This window comes from Phyllobates terribilis, unplaced genomic scaffold, assembly GCF_046119375.1.
Source record: "Phyllobates terribilis strain yellow unplaced genomic scaffold, ASM4611937v1 Scaffold_3__8_contigs__length_932513732, whole genome shotgun sequence".
Taxonomy (NCBI): Eukaryota; Metazoa; Chordata; class Amphibia; order Anura; family Dendrobatidae; genus Phyllobates; species Phyllobates terribilis.
The window spans coordinates 906,487,025-906,507,671 of NW_027362763.1; the positions used below are offsets into that span (position 1 = coordinate 906,487,025).

The following is a 20,647-nucleotide window of genomic DNA, read 5'->3' on the forward strand; positions in this document are numbered from 1 at the left end:
AAAAAAAAGAATAAAATAAAAAATAAATATTATATTTACCTTCTGATAGCCGCCGCTGCGCTTGTCCTCCCTTGCCGGCAGATCGCGGTGGACTGAAGGACCTGCGCTGACGTCATAGTCTTGTGACGGCAGGTCCTTCAGTGTAGTGTTCGCGAGCTGCTGGCAAGCCAGGACGGAGCAAAGCAAGACTGCGGGGGCCAACGGAAGGTAAGTATAGATTTATTTTTTTATTTTTAAACATTCTTTAAGGTCACAGTTTATAAATCCATGTCGGTTGCATGGATTTATATAGTGTGACCAAGTTGACAAGCACTGATGCTAAAATCACTTGGAAAGCGCTTGACAACCCGCATGCGGAAATGCATGTGAAGAACGCTTCACATCCGCATGTCCCTGGCAGGAAAAACGCATGTACAATCCGCATGTACAATCCGCATGTACAATCCGCATGTACAATCCGCATGCGTTTTTTCTGCCAGGGAGATGCAGAAACGCTCAGGAAAAATCCGGAGCATTTCTGCATCGTGGGCACATTGCCTAAAACATATCTGCAGTGACACAAAGTCACACCACTACTGCACAGCAGAAATCATGGTATTGCCTTGAGTGGTAAGCTAAAGAATGTCACTAAGAAAAGTTATGGTGCATTCAGTAATGACACTAACGGCACAAAGCCACATGCTGCAGGATAGGCGATGCCCCCATGGTGTCGTAGCAGTTAATAGTTGCTTTTATTTTTTTTAGGTAATGTAGCAATAAATGCCTAAATGAAATCACACTGTGTTCCTGACTTGCATGTTCTCATAAAGGGGAAAAGAGGCACAAAAATAATGACTTTATATGTATTTTTTAAAAAGACTTGTATGCCCAAAAGACTGCATGTCAGTTCTGTTTGACCGTTGTGTGAACAGGACATCTATGAGAAAACGAATGGAGACTGAGTGCATTAGGGGATCCTCTTATAATATACCGATGGACTAGTCTGACCTTGAATATATCCCATTAGCAGAAGAATGGTTAGTATGTAAATTCCTTCATCATCCAAGATGTTTAATACACCTCAAAATGAATTAATATTTTAAATAAATGTAAGCATTACACCGTTCAATTTTATGGGATTTGTGTAAGTGAAATGTGGCACCCCAGGGGTCTGGTCTCCACAATAATAGCAATATTATGTCTGAGAGCAGGTGGGAGGTCTCTTGGTCAGGGATCTTATGCATGCCACACCTCCTGCCCAGTCCTGGGAGGGGAAGAACTTCCCCTATATAAACCTGGGGCTGAGGCAGGGTAGAGAGAGAGAGAGAACAAGAGTAGAGAAGAGAAGCAGCATAGGAAGAAACAACAGGAGCTCTGTGGGAGCAGTGCTACAAGGAGTCAGGGGCTGGCAGCTGCAGAGCTCGCCCTGACTGAGAAGTTATCACCGGACCCGGAGTCCGAGGCTGTGGGGACTAATCCTTACCCAGCAGCAGAAACCGACCGGCAGGGGATTGCAGGTCCTCTGGCCCAGAAACCCGAAGGCACGGTCACACGCGTGGGACCAGCACCGCCATCGTGGAGCGGAAGCCATTAGAAGGCCCCGAGTCACCGGCCATACGGGTGAGCACCACACGGTACACTCAGGGACGTGGGCTACTTTTACCCGCCTCTAGCAAGGTAGCCAGAAGAGTACAGTTAGCTGGGAAGGCCTACAACTCCGCCTGGCCAGGGGAGATCCCATCTGCTCAAGGACTGACCAGGCCCCGATCGCTAGCAAGTACTCCGGGAGGGTCTATCTTTGTCACCAGTAAAGACCCTGAACTACACGCATCGTCTCTGAGTGGTTCCTGCTACCCCCATCATCCACGTCGGCTGCCCTGAGGCCATACCCCTCCCGTTGGGGGTTACACCATCCCCGCTGCACCATCCTTCCACCGGCCTCAGCGGTCTGCCCTGCAGCGGCAGCTCCAAAGCTGCATTCAACGGGTGGCGTAGTCATCCAACATCTACTGCTAGTAGACTCGCCACTTAGTTTGACTCCCTGGGCACGGACCGGATCACCGCCACGAGACTACTACCCCCATCTGATCCGGCTCCGGGTAAGCCCCCGTGCACGCGATGCCGCACGACACAGAAGGCCCAGGGGCGCGTCAACTTTTGGCGTAGTCGGCAGGATTTCGTGCCCGCAACCACCGGGTACTGCGTGCCTGAAAAAGACTGTTCAAACTTACCAGTGGTGAAGATTCCCGCCATCCGGCGCCATCTTCAGCCTTCTTCCCGCCATCGGTGAAGATTCCCGCCATCCGGCGCCATTTTCAGCCTTCTTCCCGCCTTCCGTGGAGTTTTCCCGCCGTTGGACGCCATCTTGAAGACGCCGCGCGGGAAGAAGAGGGGCGTGGACTCCGAAGGCGCGCGAGAACTGAAGCCCCGCCTCACGTCCGGACGTTGCGTAAGGTCCTGGAAGGAGCCCAGCAGACGCCGACGTCACAGGAGCGCGACGGAAGGTCCTCAACCCTGACGATCCACTGCGGAGCCGCGGCCTACGGAAGAGGATCATCGCAAGGTAGGCCACGGTCCACTAGGGGGGAGAAAGATGTCGGATACGGAGGAGAGCTTCACTGCCTCAACCCCCGCCAGCGCCACCGCTGCTGCAGTCATGCCTTTCACCATGCCCTATATCCCGGGAGCAGCCTGGCTACCCCAGTACTCAGGGGAGTCACATACCCTGAATGACTTTAAAGAAAAGCTGGATAGCCTCTTCCAGGTGTACCCCCTCACAGAGGAGCAAAAAGTGAGCATCCTGGTGGCCCAACTAACCGGGGCAGCCCAAAGGGAGGTAAAGTCCTGGCCACCTGGGAGGAGGACTGTCGCAGGGATACTAACCCGGCTGAGGGACACCTTTGATACCCGCACCTCAGCCGAGATTAAGCTTAAATTCTATGGGTGCAAGCAGCGAGCACATGAGAGTATAAGGGACTATGTACTAAACCTACAAGAGGCCCTGAGAGCCATTAAGCAGACCGACCCCGACAGCGTGGGAAACGAGGACAGGCTGTTGACCGAACAATTTATAGAGGGACTATATTGCAATGTCCACCAAACCCAGTTGCGGGCCATAGCCTTACAGGATCCTCATCTGGACTTTGCACAGTTCAAGGACAGAGCCATCCGGGTGCTCCGAGAACCGGCACCGGGTGGCGTTGTGACCCACAGGCGCCCAGCTATCACTTACCACCAGGAGGCGGCGCCCTTGTCGGCAGGGCCTGCGGGGGCTGATGCGCAGGCTTTGAACAATGACCCGGCTCCAGACCTGCACCATCAGGTCCAAGAGCTAGCTAAAAGCGTTGCTGCGCTAACCCGAACTGTGCAGTCTTTACAGGTTTCCACTCCAGGGAAGATCCAGCTGGCATCCGGACCGGAGGACATCCCGTGGCGTCGACCAAGGAGGACCCCACCGGCCAGAGGAAGACCCAGCGACCGATACAACGAGGACGGACAACCCATCTGCCGCCGCTGCAATCAACCCGGACATATGGCAAGGTACTGTCCTTTAAACTGGCACAACCTGGGGTAGAGGGCCAACCCCCAGGAAAAAGATCACCAGGCCCATCGAACTGGCGCGACAGATATGTGGGAGGACGTCCAGTCTTGCCTGTGGTACTGGATGGCATTCCTATGAGTGCCCTACTTGACACCGGGTCACAGGTCACCACCATCCCGTACGTGCTCTTCAAGCAGTACTGGAATGACTCGGATATAACCCGCTACCCTGACGACGACTTGAGTATCATTGCCAGCAATGGTCAACCCGTGCCACAGATCGGATTCAAAGAGGTGACCATTAAAATCGGTAGAGTCGAACTGGCAGCACAGGGACTGATCATTGTAGACATTGACAAGCGTGAGAGTCACCCAAAGATAACTCTAGGAACTAATGTGATTGAAAATTGTCTTGCAGAGGTGATTTTCATTTTACAGCAGGTTGCCAAGAACGCCAGCTCCGGCAAGCAGAGAGTGCTCCAGAAAGAGATCCGGGCACTGATGCGACGGCAACAGGTGGAACTCTCCGGCGGTGAGATTGGTAGCGTAAGAATGTGTGACCCTTTCCCTATTGCCATGCCCCCGAAAAGTGAAATGATGATTTGGTGTCGGGCAGCTATTGGTCTGAGAGGTAGAGATTACCAAGCAATGGTAGAACCAGCCTATTCAGACAGTAGGCCCACCATTTTGACAGCCCGGGGGGTGGTTGATGTACGCCATGGGAGGGTGCCCGTTCGCATAATAAATATCGGGAAGAGGGAAGTGTACCTACCCCGGTATGCCACGCTAGCCAAATTATACACCATCAACCAAAATTCTATACAGTCTGTGGAACCCTTGCCTCCATCTCACCCGGAGGAAGGTAACGTCTCTAAGAAAATAATAGAGGATTGGTGTCAGCAACTACATTTGGGTACTGGCTCCACTCCCTCCCATCAGAAACAGGGAGTCTATCGGGTGGTTCAAGAGTACGAGAGAGTGTTTAGTAAACACCCGTTAGACTTCGGGCGAGTCAAGGGGGTGGAACACCACATCCCCACGGGAGACCATCCTCCCATAAAAGAGAGGTATCGACCCGTACCCCCTGCGCACTACCAACACGCCAAGGGGATGCTTAGAGACATGAAGGAGGCTGGGGTAATCAAGGATAGCTGTAGCCCCTGGGCAGCCCCACTAGTCTTAGTCAAAAAGAAAGACAACACCATGAGAATGTGTGTAGATTACCGGAAAATCAACCGAATCACACACAAGGATGCGTACCCCTTACCAAGGATAGAGGAGTCTTTGGCTGCTTTAAAATCTGCTAACTTCTTCTCTACCTTGGATCTCACTAGCGGGTACTGGCAGGTTCCTGTAGCAGAGGCGGACCGGGAGAAGACCGCATTCACCACCCCGATGGGACTTAGCGAGTTTACTTGTATGCCGTTCGGACTCTGAAATGCACCAGGAACCTTCCAACGATTAATGGAGTGCTGTCTGGGACACAGAAACTTCGAGACGGTCCTGCTGTACCTGGACGATGTCATCGTATATTCCAAGACTTATGAGGACCACCTGAAACACCTGGCGGAAGTGTTCGAAGCCCTGGCAAGTTATGGCCTGAAGGTGAAACCCTCTAAGTGTCACCTCCTGAAGCCAAAGGTGCAGTACCTGGGACACGTGGTGAGTGCTGACTGATTGGCTCTCGACCCTGATAAGATCACCGCAATTAAGGAATGGCCAAGCCCCTCCAGCGTAAAGGAAGTGAGGCAGTTCCTCGGGTTGGTAGGCTACTACCGAAGGTTTATTCCCGGTTTCACCAGAAAGGCAGCTCCTATGCAGGACCTCCTGATAGGCCAGTCCAGGAAGGCCAAGAACCAGAAGCCACCCTTCAGATGGGAGAAGCTGGAAGAAGAGTCCTTCCGCCAGCTGAAGATGGCCCTCACGGGGGATGAAATCCTGGCATACCCTGATTATAGCCAGCCCTTTATCCTCTACACCGACGCCAGTAACATCGGGCTAGGAGCCGTACTGTCCCAGATTCAGCAGGGGAAAGAACGGGTAATTGCTTACGCCAGCCGAAAGCTGCGACCCACCGAAAGAAACCCTGAAAATTACAGCTCATTTAAGCTAGAGTTCCTGGCAGTGGTGTGGGCAGTCACCGCCGAACGCTTTAAGCACTACCTCGCTTCTTCCCGGTTCACCGTGTACACGGATAACAACCCGTTGACACACCTGGACACAGCAAGACTCGGTGCCCTAGAGCAGAGATGGATGGCCCGTTTGTCCAACTATGAGTTTACAATCAAATACCGGGCAGGACGCTCCAATACCAACGCGGACGCCCTGTCCAGGATGCCAAATCTACCGGACGTAGGGGAAGACTCAGAGGGACTGGAAGAAGTTGAACTCCCCGCATTCCACCGTCATGGGACTATCCAGTATTCCCACCGTGTAAGGAGTAAATCCGCTACGTTCAACCCTTTACCTCATTACAACTGGGCGGAGAAACAAGACAGTGACCCTGCCGTCCGACTGGTAAAGGAGATGCTGACTCGGCCAGATACACGCCTTGACCCAGACGCTTCGGAGGAAGACAAGCAACTGTGGGCTGAGAAGAGTCGACTGTTCCTTTACAAGGGGAAGTTGTGCCGCAGAATGGTTAACTCCCGGACGCATGAATTAATCTGGCAAGTAGTGGTGCCAAGAAGAGACGCAGCTATGGTGATGGAGGCATACCACGACGGAGCTGGGCACTTCGGATGGAAGAAGCTGGAGTTCCTGCTGCGCGGGCGGTTCCATTGGGTGGGCATGAGAGGAACCATCGAGAGGTGGTGCAGAGACTGTGGCCCGTGCAACCTAAGAAGGAAGGACCGTGCCAGCCAGAAGACTCCCCTGCAGTCCATCGTCACCCGGCAGCCGTTGGAACTGGTAGCCTTGGATCATGTAAAACTGACCCCAAGCAGAAGTGGCTACGTCTACGCACTAACCATCGTGGATCACTACTCCCGGTTCTTGGTTGTCGTCCCCGTCAAGGACTTAACAGCTCGAACAGCAGCTAGAGCCTTCCAGCAGCATTTCTGCCGTCCACACGGGTACCCGGACCAAGTGTTGACGGATCAGGGACCTGCCTTTGAAGCGGAAGTCTTCCAGGAGTTCTGCACCCTGTATGGCTGCCGGAAGATTAGAACAACACCCTATCACCCGCAAACTAATGGACTTTGTGAGAAAATGAACCAGGTGGTGATAGATCTTCTGAAAACATTGCCCCTGGAAGAACGTAGTCTGTGGCCTGAAAAGCTGCCCGACCTGGTGGACCTATACAACCACATCCCTGTAGGTTCCACCAACTGTACCCCGGCTTACCTAATGAGGGCAAGACCTGGTAAGCTACCTGTTGACCTGGAGATGGGAGTCCTGACACCCGAGGACACTTCACCAGAAGCAGACTGGGACATAGAGAGGCAGCAGCAGTACCGGAAAGTACAGGAGAGCGTGGAGCGTAGTCTCTGTCAAGCTAGGGAAAGACAAGAGAAAACTTACAACCAGTATGCTCCCGCTGTTCCCCTGGTGCCCGGAGAGCAGGTCTTGAAGAGGAAAAGACGGCTCCATAAGTTGGACGACCAGTGGGAGAAGGACCCGTACACCGTACTGCCCTCAAGCCACGACAACCCGAAGGTCTGTACCATCAGCAAAGACGGAGGGGAAACCACAACCATTGTATCCCGGGATCACCTGAAGAAGTGTCCCGAACAGCTACGGAACCCTGAAGAGGAACAAGAAGACCCTCGACCCGTAGAGGAAGGGAAAGATATGGTTAGTACTGTGCTCGGAGACTTTCCTCGGTCCTGGACTCAAGTCAATGGTGCAGTTGTGGTACCCGTCCTCACGTTCCTCCAACCAGAATCCCAAGTACTTACAGAGCAACCGGTAGAGCTGGAAGAACAGCCGGTCCAGGAGGCAGAAGACTCCACACAAGCAGACCAGGAGGATCAACCCTCTGCTTATAGTGAGCCTGCCATACCCCTAGTGAGCCAAAGGGTCTGTAGACGGCTGCCCAGTTTACCCTTGACAGCTCCTATACCCTGTAGCTCAGGACCAGTCAACCAGCTTCGTAGGTCCACTAGGGTCACTAGAGGCCAGCTGCCCGTACGGTGGAGGATCTAAGTGTTTAAGTTATTTTATTAATGTTTATCTGTTATTGTTGCTTGTGTATAATTTTGTGTTTCTAGTTATTTACAGGAGTCTTTGGTGGATTTACCGGGAATCCTTTGTGTATAGTTGGAGCGTAACCCAGGACAGACTAAAGACTGTTAAGGACTCGGGGCAGGACAGACCCCTACCTGGTTACGTCTCCCTGTTTTGGTGAAATGGACACCTTTGTTTTCTTCAAAGACTGCACCCGGTTGCGGACACACCGTGACCATCTTTATGTGTTTCCTTATCGTATTTTATTGTTGTTGTTATACCCTGTTATGTTTTTGTAAAATATGTTTAGTCCCGGAGTACTAAATTTCACTAGGGGGGAATGTGGCACCCCAGGGGTCTGGTCTCCACAATAATAGCAATATTATGTCTGAGAGCAGGTGGGAGGTCTCTTGGTCAGGGATCTTATGCATGCCACACCTCCTGCCCAGTCCTGGGAGGGGAAGAACTTCCCCTATATAAACCTGGGGCTGAGGCAGGGTAGAGAGAGAGAGAGAACAAGAGTAGAGAAGAGAAGCAGCATAGGAAGAAACAACAGGAGCTCTGTGGGAGCAGTGCTACAAGGAGTCAGGGGCTGGCAGCTGCAGAGCTCGCCCTGACTGAGAAGTTATCACCGGACCCGGAGTCCGAGGCTGTGGGGACTAATCCTTACCCAGCAGCAGAAACCGACCGGCAGGGGATTGCAGGTCCTCTGGCCCAGAAACCCGAAGGCACGGTCACACGCGTGGGACCAGCACCGCCATCGTGGAGCGGAAGCCATTAGAAGGCCCCGAGTCACCGGCCATACGGGTGAGCACCACACGGTACACTCAGGGACGTGGGCTACTTTTACCCGCCTCTAGCAAGGTAGCCAGAAGAGTACAGTTAGCTGGGAAGGCCTACAACTCCGCCTGGCCAGGGGAGATCCCATCTGCTCAAGGACTGACCAGGCCCCGATCGCTAGCAAGTACTCCGGGAGGGTCTATCTTTGTCACCAGTAAAGACCCTGAACTACACACATCGTCTCTGAGTGGTTCCTGCTACCCCCATCATCCACGTCGGCTGCCCTGAGGCCATACCCCTCCCGTTGGGGGTTACACCATCCCCGCTGCACCATCCTTCCACCGGCCTCAGCGGTCTGCCCTGCAGCGGCAGCTCCAAAGCTGCATTCAACGGGTGGCGTAGTCATCCAACATCTACTGCTAGTAGACTCGCCACTTAGTTTGACTCCCTGGGCACGGACCGGGTCACCGCCACGAGACTACTACCCCCATCTGATCCGGCTCCGGGTAAGCCCCCGTGCACGCGATGCCGCACGACACAGAAGGCCCAGGGGCACGTCAGAAACATTGATTGATTCTCGTTGGGATGGGCCCTCAGTGTTTATCCACTGGAGCTTCAGTCCCAGGAACCCGGCAATCATCAGAATGAAGCGTACTTAGCCATGGTACCAGACACAAGGAGCCTGAGTAATCCGTGAACAGGCCGACATGTTAGCAACAGTGTCACAGCCCCTTCATCAGCTGAGCCTTAGGTGTCTATTTCTTGTTGATTGAACAATGGTCTTTCCAAAATATTGTGAACAAATTGTAAAATATGGACTTAGGCAATTTCTGTAAATATTTATAACTATTATTTTTATTCCCAAGATGCATCTAAAGTATAAAATGAGACAAATCTGCAAAAAGTGTTAAAGGGAATGTGCAACCGTTTTTTTTTCTATCCCATCTGACAACAGCATAATGTAAGGGCAGCGATCCTGATTCCAACAATTTGTCACTTAGGTCACTTACTGGGCTGCTTACTGCAATTTTGATGGAATCACAGTTTTCCCTGCTGCAGATCTAGGAGTTCTCTGAATGCTGAGCTTTGTATAACTCGCCCACACCACTGATTGGCAGCTTTCTGTGTACACTGTGCATAGGCAGAAAGCTGCCAATCAGTGATGGGTTATATAGAGTTCATGAATATCAAGGTCTACATTGCAGCAGTTTACTAGTTTTTTAGTGATAATCTGATCTGCTGATAAAACAAAGCAGATTTTAGACAAACAGTAACTCATGTAAAAATCATGAAAAAAGCTACTTTTTTTATAAAAAAAAAAAAAGCTTAAAACCATTTCACCATGACAATATGAACCCTTGTCGTGGTGGGATGGCTTCTATGCTTTTTTTTTTTTATAAAAAAAATGTTAGCTCAATACCCTATTTTTTTACATGTGTTACTATCTACAGGTGCATCTCACTAAATTAGAATATCATCAAAAAGTTAATTCATTTCAGTTCTTCAATACTTAAAGTGAAACTCATATATTATATAGAGTCATTACAAACATTACAAAGTCATTATTTCAGTAAATTAGAATAATTAACAAAAAACACCTGCAAAGGCTTCCTAAGTGTTTAAAAAAGGTCCCTTAGTCTGTTTCAGTAGGCTCTACAATCATAGGGAAGACTGCTGACTTGACAGATGTCCAGATGGCAGTCATTGACACACTCCACAAGGTCCCAGAGTTCCAATTTTAATTTGTAAGTCAAGGTCCCTGAGTCTGGAGGAAGAGTGGAGAGGCCACAATCCAAGCTGCTTGAGGTCTAGTGTGAAGTTTCCACAATCACTGATGGTTTGGGGAGCCATGTCATCTGCTGGTGTAGGTCCACTGTGTTTTATCAAGATCAAAGTCAGTGCAGCCGTCTACCAGGAAATTTTAGAGTACTTCATGCTTCCCTCTGCCGACAAGCTTTTTGGAGAGAGAAATGTCATTCTCCAGCAGGACTTGGCACCTGTCCACACTGCCAAAAGTACCAATACCTGGTTTATAAACAGCAGTATCACTGTGCTTGATTGGCCAGCAAACTCGCCTGACCTTAACCCCATAGAGAATCTATTATAGAGAATCTATGGGTTATTGTCAAGAGGAAGATGAGACACCAGACCCAACAATGCAGATGAGCTGAAGGCTGCTATCAAAGCAACCTGGGCTTCCATAACACCTCAGCAGTGCCACAGGCTGATCGCCTCCATGCCACATTGCCGCATTGATGGAGTAATTGATGCGAAAGGAGCCCCGGCCAAGTATTGAGTGTATTTACTGAACATACATTTCAGTAGGCCAACATTTCAGATTTTAAAAACATTTTTCAAGCTGTTGTTATAAAGTATTCTAATTTACTGAGATAATGACTTTTGTGTTTTCATTGGCTGTAAGCCATAGTCATCAACATTATCAGAAATAAACACATGAAATAGATCACTCTGTAATGACTCTATATAATATACGAGTTTCACTTTTTGTATTGAAGAACTGAAATAAATTAACTTTTTGATGATATTCTAATTTAGTGAGATGCACCTGTATTTACATACTGCAGTGTTTTTATTCTAGGTTATATTTGTTTGCTAATGGCCACAGTGTGGATGTACACCTGTAAATTACACTTCTACTAAGAGGTGTGATTTTGGTTTTGCTTTAGTTTCTTGTACTCAGTGCGCCCCTTCCCCACCCACCTCTGCACTTTATCTTCTCAGATTTCCACATGCAGGTGTTAAGCACAGCCAGTCAGGGGTCCTGCTCTGCCCCATCTATTTTGAGGCCTGGTGGCACATATGGCTTTCACGTTTTTTGATCCAAAAAATGTAAATTAAGTATGCTATATTTTTACATGTATTACTATTTATTTACTTCAGTGTTCCTACACATTTTGTTTTATTCTATGTTATATTTGTGCGGTGTACAGTATATGCGCACCTCTGTATTACACTTATACTAAATGTTGTGCTAGCTCTTGATTTTGCTAAAGCAGATTTTAATAAATCTTCAGTAATCAGCGCGGTAAGTGACTCATTGCTGGAATTAGGGTCTCTGTCTCTGCATTATGCTATCTCGGATTATGCAGAAAAATCTGGTCACAGATTCCTTTTAAAGACAGCTCTAAATTCCTTGTAGTCTCTATTAAAGTTAATTGTAACTTGCTGCATGAAGTTATTTACACACTCAGAGCGATTTACATTCACCAAATGTAACCAGGCCATATCTAATTCTTACTATGGCATTTCAGCATGCCTAGTCATGTAGCCTTCTGGGTTGGTATACAAGCATGAAACTGCACTATGTGCGACAACTCTATGCCTCTGTGCTGCTTCTTTAATATTATATTTCCTTACCCCATTATCTAAGAGGAAAAACACATGAACTAGTAATTTTATAAATCGCAAATCTGTGTGTCATTACAAACATCTCTCTGCAGTCATTACAAAAACCTCTATCCCATGCATCGTGGAATAATGGCCTAACAGCTAGCACAGCCCTCCATGTGCTTGCCAGAGGTAGCCTGACTGCCATTAGGTACCGAGATGAGATCCTCAGACCCCTTGTGAGACCATATGCTGGTGCAGTTGGCCCTGGGTTCCTCCTAATGCAGGACAATGCCAGACCTCATGTGGCTGGAGTGTGTCAGCAGTTCCTGCAAGATGAAGGCATTGAAGCTATGGACTGGCCCTCCCGTTCCCCAGACCTGAATCCGATTGAGCACATCTGGGACATCATGTCTTGCTCCATCCACCAACGTCACTTTGCACCACAGACTGATGCGGATGCTTTAGTCCAGGTCTGTGAGGAGATCCCACAGGAGACCATCCTCAACCTCATCAGGAGCATGCCCAGGCATTGTAGGGAGGTCATACAGGGACGTGGAGGCCACACACAATACTGAGCCTCATTTTGACTTGTTTTAAGGACATTACATCAAAGTTGGATCAGCCTGTAGTGTGTTTTTCCACTTTAATTTTGGGGGTGACTCCAAATCCAGGCCTCCATTGGTTAATAAATTTGATTTCCATTGATGATTTTTGGGTGATTTTGTTGTCAGCACATTCAACTTTGCACAGAACAAGGTATTCAATGAGAATATTTCATTCATTCAGATCTAGGATGTGTTATTTGAATGTTCCCTTTATTTTTTTGAGCAGTGTATGTTTTACCATATCGGAGATTGACAGCGGCATTTAACTAGTTAACAGTCTCGGTGGGATTGCGATTCCACCCACGGCTGTTAAGGGCACATGTCAGCTGTATAGATGAGCTGTCATGTGCCCAGAAAGGAGTGGGTTCAGCGCCGGAGCCCGCACCAAACGGGGATCCGATGTGTGTCGTACTATTACGGTACACGTCGTAAAGGGGTTAACCTGTCCCATGCTCGCACTTACTCGAGTACTGTGAGGAGAAAATGAACTTTATTCTCCCTGGCAGTGTTCTGGATTCAGTAACGGAGGCGGCGCCACTGTCAGTCAGGGCTGGGGCCGTGGTTACAGCTGCCGCACTGTATACTCGGAGTGGTGACTGAATCAGCGCTGGCACCGCCCCTGTGACTGAAACCAGAACACTGATGGTCATTTTCTCCCTCCAGCATTCGGTGACGTGTGGGCACCAGCAGGTTAATAGTGCTATTAACCTCCAGATTAACCCCATATTTGCAGGTTAATAGTGTTTTTTTCTGGTGACAGGATCCCTTTAAAAGTAATGAGATAATCTTGTAAATGTGCCCCTGGTGTGTACTGTGTAATGGCTGTGTCTGAGTTTGCTGGAAGCACAGCTCCTGGACACGCGAGGATGTAAGAATATATAGACAGGACAGCACAGGATTGCAGAAGCTGCTTTTTGTGAGGTAAAACATTTCCCTGTCTGTTTAAAAACATGTTTTACCTGACAAAAAGGAATCAGCTGTGATCCCCTGCTGTCCTGTCTGTATACTCTCTTGCTTCCTCCCCTGAACTGGAGCTGTGGTATGATCAGACCATGTTCCTGCATGGTCAGACACAGCCATTACACAGTACACAGCCATTACACAGGGGCACATTTATAACATTATCTCAGCACAGGGAAATGTTATTTAAACACATCAAATTGTGGAAATTATTATCATTCCAAGATCTATTAATTAAAATGTTCTTTGTTTGTGGCAAAACCTCTTTAATAAAATATTATTTCACACAAGAGGTTACAACTTCCATTATAGGATTTCATCTAGCATTTTCTTCACATTAAGTCAACTTAAGTATTCCAAAGGACTTATATTCGTATAATTATCTTATTGTTTCTTACATTTTGACTAATAGTTCTCTCTAATATTCTATTTTAGCGATAGCGACCATTGGTTACATGAGAAACATAGTTGCATTTTTATTCATCACCACCCACTGTTTCATGGAATTTGTCACGACATTATTTCATCAATGTAGAAGTGGAAACCTCTCACCCACCTTTCCCTTCTTATTTTGCTCCATTTCAAGGGATACCCCAGTTCTCAGAAAGCTAAAATGATAGTCTCAGGTTCAGACCAACCATGCACTTAATAGCCTCCGTCAGGACTGTACACATACTGGCAGGCGACCAGTCCATGTATTATTATTTATCCTATTTAGTATATCAAGGCAGCATTATACAATATATGTACAGTACAGACCAAAAGTTTGGACACACCTTCTCATTTAAAGATTTTTCTGTATTTTCATGACTATGAAAATTGTACATTCACACTGAAGGCATCAAAACTATGAATTAACACATGTGGAATTATATACTTAACAAAAAAGTGTGAAACAACTAAAAATATGTCTTATATTCTAGGTTCTTCAAAGTAGCCACCTTTTGCTTTGATGACTGCTTTGCATACTCTTGGCATTCTCTTGATGAGCTTCAAGAGGTAGTCACCGGAAATGGTCTTCCAGCAATCTTGAAGGGGTACCCAGAGATGCTTAGCACTTGTTGGCCCTTTTGCCTTCACTCTGCGGTCCAGCTCACCCCAAACCATCTCGATTGGGTTCAGGTCTAGTGACTGTGGAGGCCAGGTCATCTGGCGTAGCACCCCATCACTCTCCTTCTTGGTCAAATAGCCCTTACACAGCCTGGAGGTGTGTTTGGGGTCATTGTCCTGTTGAAAAATAAATGATGGTCCAACTAAACGCAAACCGGATGGAATAGCATGCCACTGCAAGATGCTGTGGTAGCCATGCTGGTTCAGTATGCCTTCAATTTTGAATAAATACCCAACAGTGTCACCAGCAAAGCACTCCCACACCATCAAACCTCCTCCTCCATGCTTCACGGTGGGAACCAGGCATGTAGAGTCCATCCGTTCACCTTTTCTGCGTCGCACAAAGACACGGTGGTTGGAACCAAAGATCTCAAATTTGTACTCATCAGACCAAAGCACAGATTTCCACTGGTCTAATGTCCATTCCTTGTGTTCTTTAGCCCAAACAAGTCTCTTCTGCTTGTTGCCTGTCCTTAGCTGTGGTTTCCTAGCAGCTATTTTACCATGAAGGCCTGCTGCACAAAGTCTCCTCTTAACAGTTGTTGAAGAGATGTGTCTGCTGCTAGAACTCTGTGTGGCATTGACCTGGTCTCTAATTTGAGCTGCTGTTAACCTGCGATTTCTGAGGCTGATGACTCGGATAAACTTATCCTCAGAAGCAGAGGTGACTCTTGGTCTTCCTTTCCTGGGGCAGTCCTCATGTGAGCCAGTTTCTTTGTAGCGCTTGATGGTTTTTGCAACTGCACTTGGGGACACTTTCAAAGTTTTCTCAATTTTTCCGTCTGACTGACCTTCATTTCTTAAAGTAATGATGGCCACTCTTTTTTCTTTACTTAGCTGCTTTTTTCTTGCCATAATACAAATTCTAACAGTCTGTTCAGTAGGACTATCAGCTATGTATCCACCTGACTTCTGCACAACACAACTGATGGTCCCAACCCCATTTATAAGGCAAGATATCCCACTTATTAAACCTGACAGGGCACACCTGTGAAGTGAAAACCATTTCCGGTGACTACCTCTTGAAGCTCATCAAGAGAATGCCAAAAGTGTGCAAAGCAGTCATCAAAGCAAAAGGTGGCTACTTTGAAGAACCTAGAATATAAGACATATTTTCAGTTGTTTCACACTTTTTTGTTAAGTATATAATTCCACATGTGTTAATTCATAGTTTTGATGCCTTCAGCGTGAATGTACAATTTTCATAGTCATGAAAATACAGAAAAATCTTTAAATGAGAAGGTGTGTCCAAACTTTTGGTCTGTACTGTACATTCTACCTTTTGTGTCTCCCCCATTTCCTCATAGACTGTAAGCTTGCGAGCAGGGCCCTCACTCCTTTCGATATGAAATATGCTTATTCTGTATTGTCTGTTTAAGTCCCCCTAAAATTTGTAAAGTGCTGCGGAATATGTTGGCGCTATAAAAATAAAAAATTATTATTATTATTATTATTATTATTGAGCACATGTTGTGTAAGTCATAGAAAAAAAAACGTCAGTTTTGGAGAAAATAACTTTTTGCTGCAAAACTACCAGTAGATTTATTATTTATTTTATAGATATGCTGGGGATATCCTGGATGAGGATGTTTTCCACAATAGAGACCTGGTAAATAATCGTCCTTTACAAGCCCTCGTAGCAGGTCTAAAAGCTTACAGCACATGGGAGAATCTGTCGTGTCTACAAGACTGCCGGGAATGTACTGGAGGAATGGTGAGCTTTACGGCTAGCTTTAAATGCTGCATATTTGTGGAGATAACAAAGTATAAGGCTACACGAAGTGGCATTTAGGGGGTAAAGACACAGGCTGAGATTACATTTAGTAGTTTGCAGTATTTTTTAATGGCAGGAAAACAGTAGTTTATCACACAACTGCACCCCTGTAACATCCCTGGCGGCGTGCTGGCATGTCTTACCACCTCCCACCATGCAAGACCGCCATCTTACCTATCAATCCAGGCTGCACACTTTGCTCCAGTACCTGCTGTGTCTCATGTCTGATTGCTTAGGGCGGCGGCGTGGTTACTGCCTGATTCTTATAGTTACTGTGTGCGCACTCCTAATGCCTCCCCAGCCTATTGCTGTGAGTCACTGGATACTTAAACCCCCTCCACCCAGTAGGGGGTGCCTAAGCAACACTTTTTTCTTCAGTGTGTTCCTTGCAACTGAGTTGCCAGGTCCTGTCCTTTATCTTGTCTGTTTCCGCCACCCTGGGGGCTGTATACCCAGGCCTGTTACCTGTGTCTGTGACTTCTAGTCTGTTCTGCCACCCTGGGGGCTGTATACCCAGGCCTGTTACCTGTATTTGTGACTTCTAGTCTGTCTCTGCCACCCTGGGGGCTGAGTTCCCAGGCTCGTTCCTGTATCTTGTTCCTGGTTCAGTTCCTGTCTGAACTTTGTCTTAGCCCGTTACCTGTTTGTCTCTATGTCCAAACCTTCCCTTTTCCTGCAGTGTCTGAACCTGCACCTAACTCCAACTCGTTGTCTCTGTACTTCTGTTTGTGAGTTTTGTGTCCACTCACTACTTCATGGTAAGTACCTTGTGTGTATCTGGTTCTGCTTGTCCCGTTCCCCTGCCTCCGTATCTGCCTCCTGTGTTCTAACTATCTTCCTGTATTTTCCAGTCTGTTCCATGTGAACAGAGTCCTGTCCTGTCTGCCTGCACCTTCTGCTCTGTTCTGCTCTGCTTGCCCACCGCATCTGCGGTTTCGCTCTGCTCTGCTTGTCCACCGCATCTGCGGTTTCTCTCTGCTCTGCTTGTTCACCGCACCTGCGGTTTCACTCTGCTCTGCTTGTTCACCGCACCTGCGGTTTCACTCTGCTTTGCTTGTTCACTGCACCTGCGGTTTTGCTCTGCTTTGCTTGATCACCGCACCTGCGGGTTTTGCTCTGCTCTGCTTGTTTACCGCACCTGCGGGTTTTGCTCTGCTCTGCTTGTCTACCACATCTGCGGGTTTTCCTCTGCTCTGCTTGTCTACCGCACCTTGGATCCAGTTGGATAAACACGTAGGAAGGCTTTTTATTAACAACGCGTTTCAACGCCGTACCGGCGTCTTTTTTAAGTAAAAAAACCAAATGTGTACAGCATGAGAATGGATGGGTTTTTAAAGGCCCAAAATGGATGCCAGTTACATAGGGAACACCTACAGGAACACTTAAACCAATAGGAAAATTAGGAAGGGGAGGGACGTTCAACTTGCAATTTCAAATACATTAAAGTTGGGGGAAAACAAAACAAAACTGGGAGTTCTTTGCTGTTTAGTGTGCTTTAGTGCATATAAAGGGTGTGGCCGCCCTTTGTCTGAGCTGAAAGGTTCATTCTGCCTCTCAGGGTTTCTACTAGAGATTCTGTCTCTCTGTCTCTCTGCCCTTATCCATATGTATGTCACTTGACAAATGGTAAGATTTTAATATTAGAGTTAGGACTGTCCCATAAGGGTTACCGTGACGTGGTGGGATGGCTTTTAAATTATTTTGATCAAAATTATGTTAACTAAATACCCTTTATTATTCATCATTATTTTTGCACTGTACGATTTACCCATTTACTTCCAGATATTTGGGTATTTTGCTTGTCTTTGGTTTTTCAAAATCTAAAAAGATGTAGCTTTTTCAACTGTTCTCAGAGTCAAGTGTCACATATATTAAAGAAAGAAAAACAGCTGACAAACCTAGAAGTGGACGACCACGGAAAACTTCCTCCAGAGTTGATCACATTGTTAAAAAGTCAGTGTTTGATGGCAATAAAAGTGCTGTACAGATTTCATACGAAATGAACGAAGAATATGGGGTCAAAGTGTGTTGTCAAACTGTGGTGCGACGGCTAAGAGCAGTAGGGTTGCATGCACGAGTTCCAGTCAAGAAGCCTTTCCTCTCTGCAAAGAACCTTAAGGTCCAACTTGAGTTTGCCAAAGAACACAGCCAATGGAAAGAGGCTGATTTGTCTAAGGTGTTGTGGTAGGATGAATCCAAGTTCAATCTGTTTGGTAGTGATGGAAAGCACTATATATACTGCCCAATTGGAAAACGTAATGATGTAAGCTACCAAACACCTACAGTGATTCATGGTGGTGGCCATGTCATGGTTTGGGGCTGCTTTTCTGCATCTGCCATTGACCCTCTGCATAGAATTGATGAAAATATAAATGCTACCATGTACAAGGATATACTGGAGAATGTAATGCTGCCACATATTAAAACCAAAGTAGGCAGGGGATGAAAATTCCAGCAACACAATGATCCTAAGCACACATGCAATTTAGTCAAAAATTGGTTAGCAAAGAAAAATGTTCGCCTTTTGCAATGGCCTAGCCAGTCACCTGATTTAAACCCTATAGAGCACCTTTGGGATGAGTTAAGGTGACGCATTAGGGTCCGTACCCATAGCAATAAAGATGAATTGTTTGCAGATTTGCAAATGGAATGGAGCAAGATCCCTCAAGATGTCTTGAATACCCTAATGGCTTCAATGCCCCATCGGTGTGGTGCAGTAATTAATAATTAAAGCAAGAGGTTATGCTACAAAATACTAAGTTATGGCATTGTAAACAATTAATTACTCTCTGTTGTGATCAATAAATATTATATGCAAAACTTTTGGCAGTCAGTTTTCTTTAATTAAATGACCATACCTATATTCAAAAGCATTTTGGTTAAAATTAAGGTCTTGCATGATGACAACTTCATGCACTTTCAATTCATCACTAGGAAAATGGAATCACAACAACCAGACAGAAGTAATCACACTTTTTAAAAAAAAAAAAAAAAAAAAAGCAAAACTTTTGGTCACCACTGTATTTGAATGGATGAAAAACGGTGCAAAAATGCTGCAAGAATTGATATATTCCAGACATGAAAAACGCTTTGATGGTTCAAATCTGCAAGGAAAATATAAGCAGCATGTTCATGAGTTTTCAGAAATATCATTCACTTTGCTGGCATTGTAAAACACTGGTTTTTCCACTGCGAAAATGCATGGAAAAACCAAGGCAAAAACGCAGCTTGTGAATAAGCCTCTAGTTTGAAGAATAAAAAAACGCTGAACTGTAGCTTTTGGTTTTAACTTTTTCAATAATTGTTTATGAATTTTAAAAGGTACTACATATATAACATTGTATGGGAAAAGTACAACTTGCAATACAATGGAAATCGTATAGGCATTCCCAATACAAGATAAATAGGTGATAGCGGAAGTAGATGAACGATGAATAATAGATTCCAAGCCCATGGCATTCAATCTAAAATAACACGTTAATAATAAAAAAATGAGTTATGTGGGGGTGGAGGAGTAGAAGGGGAGATAGTTCCACAGAGATCATTCCACCAAATCTCTGCAATTTACTTAACTATATAGATATCTGTTACATAACAGTGAAACAATCTGCACAATTTAACAAAGTAATAAATGTATTTGTGAATTTAGTATTAAAAAGCTCTGGATTCTACACCAAAAAAGCCCTGGGTTCCTCACCCATCAGCTTTTGAACTAACAGCCCTCAAACACGTCAGCTGAACTCACCAACCATCTGATGTGTCTGGGGGCCTGCAAACCCTTCCCGGACAGGTGATTTCAGGGAGAGAAGGATCGGGCAATTGGAATTTTAATATTCCTTTTATTTTAAAGGGAACGTGTCATAAAATAAGTGTGTTAATGTTTTAATAAAAATATATATATTTAAATATTTTTAGTTGTCTAAGATATGAAAAATTCTTAACACATTTTTGATATTTTCAGCTTTTAATCACTAGGGGAAGCAGCTGCTGAAATTTGCCATGAAAACCTATTGTAGTGATAGTTCACATTATGACTGCAGTAAATGTGTACTGGATCTGCTCACATGTATGGTGTCACTCCTCTCCTCCTCTTCTGGGTGTTTGCAAAAGGAAAAGGGAGGGTGAAGTTTAGAATCACAGTGAGGAGCCATTTTGCTGGTGAGTGCAATGTTCCACTGAGATTTGGACAGTGTCATTGAGGACCACTGGCAGCGCCAATTCTGTTAATTGTTACTGATCTTTGCAGAGAATTGAATGAAGCCATCTTATCATTAGCACTGCAAGCAATGAGATCACAATGGCCCCACAGTCCTCTATACACAGCATGATGACCCAACAGGCAGTATGAGGCTCCCTGAACACAGTGTAATGTCCCCCCCCA

The 20,647-nt window shown here is 46.4% G+C and overlaps 1 protein-coding gene across 2 annotated transcripts in view; it reads left to right on the forward strand.

Annotated features, from left to right (window-relative positions):
• Positions 1 to 20,647, forward strand: part of ACOXL (acyl-CoA oxidase like) — a 612,189-nt gene that overhangs the window by 313,258 nt on the left and 278,284 nt on the right. For both annotated transcript variants that reach the window (XM_073672763.1, XM_073672762.1), the window contains exon 12: positions 16,053 to 16,206. In XM_073672763.1, coding sequence (XP_073528864.1) covers positions 16,053 to 16,206 — 154 coding nt within the window. The remainder of the gene's footprint in view (positions 1 to 16,052; positions 16,207 to 20,647) is intronic.